The 3267-nt window shown below is 40.2% G+C and overlaps 1 protein-coding gene across 1 annotated transcript in view; it reads left to right on the top strand.

Annotated features, from left to right (window-relative positions):
• The window catches only part of DNA2 (DNA replication helicase/nuclease 2), a 74441-nt gene that overhangs the window by 49335 nt on the left and 21839 nt on the right, over positions 1 to 3267 (top strand). The window contains exon 14 of the mRNA XM_011929409.1: positions 724 to 948. Coding sequence (XP_011784799.1) covers positions 724 to 948 — 225 coding nt within the window. The remainder of the gene's footprint in view (positions 1 to 723; positions 949 to 3267) is intronic.

Genomic DNA, 3267 nt, shown 5'->3' with positions numbered 1-3267 from the left:
CTTGAATCCAGGGGCGGAGATTGCAGTGAGCTGAGATCATGCCATTGTACTCCAACCTGGGCAACAAGAGCAAAGCTCTGTCCTAAAGAAAAAAAAAAAAAAAAAGTTAAGAGATTTTTCTTGGATTTTTTTTTCCATATCAGTAAATTTCTTTTTTTTTCTTTTTTTTTTTTTTGAGACGGAATCTTGTTATGTGGGCCAGGCGAGGTGGATCATGCCTATAAACCCAGCACTTTGGGAGTCTGAGTCAGGAGGTTTGGTATTTGAGACCAGGTTGGAATGCAGAGGCATGATCACAGTTCATGCAGCCTCAACCTCCTGGGCTGAAACAGTCCTCGTTCCCGAGCCTCCCAAGTAGTTGGGACCACAGGGGTGCACCACCTCACCTGGCTAATTAAAAAAAGAATTTTTAAAAAAGAGATGGGATCTAACTTGGTTGCCCAGGCTAGTCTTGAATTTTTGGGTTCAAGTGATCCACCTGCCTCAGCCTCCCAAAGTGCTGGGATTATGAGCGTGAGCCACCATGCCTGGCCTATGACGTATTATTGATGTATTATTAATAACGTATAATATTGTCATGTAATTTTTGTAAAATGTTTTGGCTTCATAATTTTTTTTAAATCAGCTCTTAGATATGGTTCTTGTTAAATTTATAAACATGTTAAAAATTATCTGGAATTAAAAGTAAGGCTGTTTTTTCTTTTTTCTCTTACCCATTATTAGGTAAGAATTCTCTACGCCTGTGGTTTTAGCGTTTTGTTGACCAGCTATACACACTCTGCTGTTGACAATATTCTTTTGAAGTTAGCCAAGTTTAAAATAGGATTTTTGCGTTTGGGTCAGACTCAGAAGGTTCATCCAGCTATCCAGCAATTTACAGAGCAAGAAATTTGCAGATCAAAGTCCATTAAATCCTTAGCTCTTCTAGAAGAACTCTACAATAGTCAAGTAAGCACAATTACTGTATAATAATACTAACAGTTAATGTCCACAGCCAGAATGAGGGGAGAAACTTTGGTGATTTTAGTCACATTGACTGAATTTGCACATGATTGATTTATATGTACTATACGACCAGTTTATTACCTTATAGTTTGCTGTTTCCTTCTGAACTGAAATAAGATTTTCGGTTTATTATTTAGGGCTCTCTTCTAGTTTCAAATATCCTAGAAAACTGGTAATTATCAAGATTTCAGCCAGGCATGTTGGCTCACACTTGTAATCCCAGCACTTTGGGAGTCCGAGGTGGACGGATCACAAGGTCAAGAGTTGAAAGCAGCCTGGCCAACATAGTGAAACACTGTCTGTACTAAAAATACAAAAAAAAATTACCCGGGTGTGGTGGCGGGCACCTGTAATTCCAGCTATTTGGGAGGCTGAGGCAAGGAGAATCGCTTGAACCTGGGAGGCAGAGGTTGAAGTGAGCCGAGATCGCGCCACTGCACTCCAGCCCAGGCGACAATGTGAGACTCCAGCTCAAAAAAAAAAAAAAAAAAAAATCAGGGTTCTTAGCAAGTTTGAATTAGAAGCAATGGTACTTAATAGTCTTGTGATAACTGTCTCTAGGCTTTTATATAGAACCTAATTTTTATTTTATTTTGTTATTTAATGTTTATTTATACTGGGAGTTCTTAACTGAATTTTTTTTTTTTTTTGAGACAGAGTCTTGCTCTGTCGTCCAGGCTGGAGTGCACCAGCGCAATCTCGGCTCACTGCAAGGTTTGCCTCCCGGGTTCATGCCATTCTCCTGCTTCAGCCTCCTGAGTACCTGGGACTACAGGTGCCTGCCACCACGCCCGGCTAATTTTTTTTTTTTTAGATGGAGTTTCGCTCTTGTTGCCCAGGCTGGAGTGCAATGGCGCCATCTCAGCTCACCGCAGCCTCCGCCTCCTGGGTTCAAGTGATTCTCCTGCTTCAGCCTTCCAAGTAGCTGGGATTTACAGGCATGCGTGACCACACCAGGCTAATTTTGTATTTTTAATAGAGATGGGGTTTCTCCATGTTGGTCAGGCTGATCTCGCACTCTCGGCCTCAGGTTACCCTCCTGCCTCAGCCTCCCAAAGTGCTGGGATTATAGGTGTGAACTACCGCGCCTGGCTTTTTTTTTGATTTTTCTTTTATGCGAACCTTCCATCAAGTAGCTGGGATTATGGGTGCGGCTATAGTGCCTGGTTTAACTGATATTTTTGTCTTTAAAAAATTTCCCAAGAATTAGATTTAATAGATTGTTCCTTTACCTTTACCTCCTTTGTCTAATGCTAGCATTTTTTTGTCTAATATCTGTTCCTGTTATTGATAAATTTAGAACTGGCTAAGATGTATATCAGGTTAACATTTTTATTAAATTAAAATTTTATTTTAAGGTAATTGTAGATTCACATGCAGTTGTAAGAAATACTAGAGAGAGCCTTTGTCCCCTTTATCCAGTGGTGACATCTTGCAAATCTATAGTACAATGTCACACCCAGGATGTTGACATTGATACAGTCCCTATTCTATTACCACAAGATTCCTCATGTTGCACTTTTATAGTTGTATCCACTTCTGTCCTGTCTTGCCCCTCTTTAACCTCTGACAGCCATAACTCTGAGTCTCTGATCTCCATTTTGATAATTTGGTCATTGGAGAATGTTACCTAAATGCAGTAGCCTTTTGGGATTGGTGTTTTTCACTCAGCCTGATTCTCTGGAGCTTCCCCTAGATAGTTGTATCTATTAATAGTTTGTTCCTTTTTGTTGCCAAGTATTTTTCTAAAATATGGATGTACTGCCTTGTGTTTAACCATTCACCCTCTGAAAATCTGGATTGTTTCCAGTTTTCGGATATTATGAATAAAGCTGCTGTAAACACTCATGTTACAGGTTTTTGTGTAACATAAATCTTCATTTCCCTGGGATAAATTCCCAGTAGTACAATTTCTGAATTGATTGGTAGTTGTGTGTTCATTTTTTTTTTTAGTCTGCTAAACTGTTTTTCTAAGTAGGAACATTTTACATATATGAGTGATCTCCTCAGCATTTGGTGGCAATACTATTTTTTTAAAATTTTTTTCTGAGATGGAGTCTCTCTCTGGCACCCAGGCTGGAGTGCAGTGGTGCAATCTGAGGTCACTGCAACCTTCGCCTCTGGGGTTCAAGCAATTCTGCCTCAGCCTCCTGAGTAGCTAGGATTACAGGCATGTGCCACCATGCCTGGCTAATTTTGTTGTATTTTTAGTAGAGATGGGGTTTCACCATGTTGGCCAGGCTGGTCTTGAACTCCCGACCT

The sequence above is a fragment of the Colobus angolensis genome, unplaced genomic scaffold, assembly GCF_000951035.1.
Source record: "Colobus angolensis palliatus isolate OR3802 unplaced genomic scaffold, Cang.pa_1.0 Scaffold12, whole genome shotgun sequence".
Classification (NCBI taxonomy): domain Eukaryota; kingdom Metazoa; phylum Chordata; class Mammalia; order Primates; family Cercopithecidae; genus Colobus; species Colobus angolensis.
Note: the sequence above shows the minus strand (reverse complement) of the source record. Positions and strands in the feature narration are given on the sequence as shown.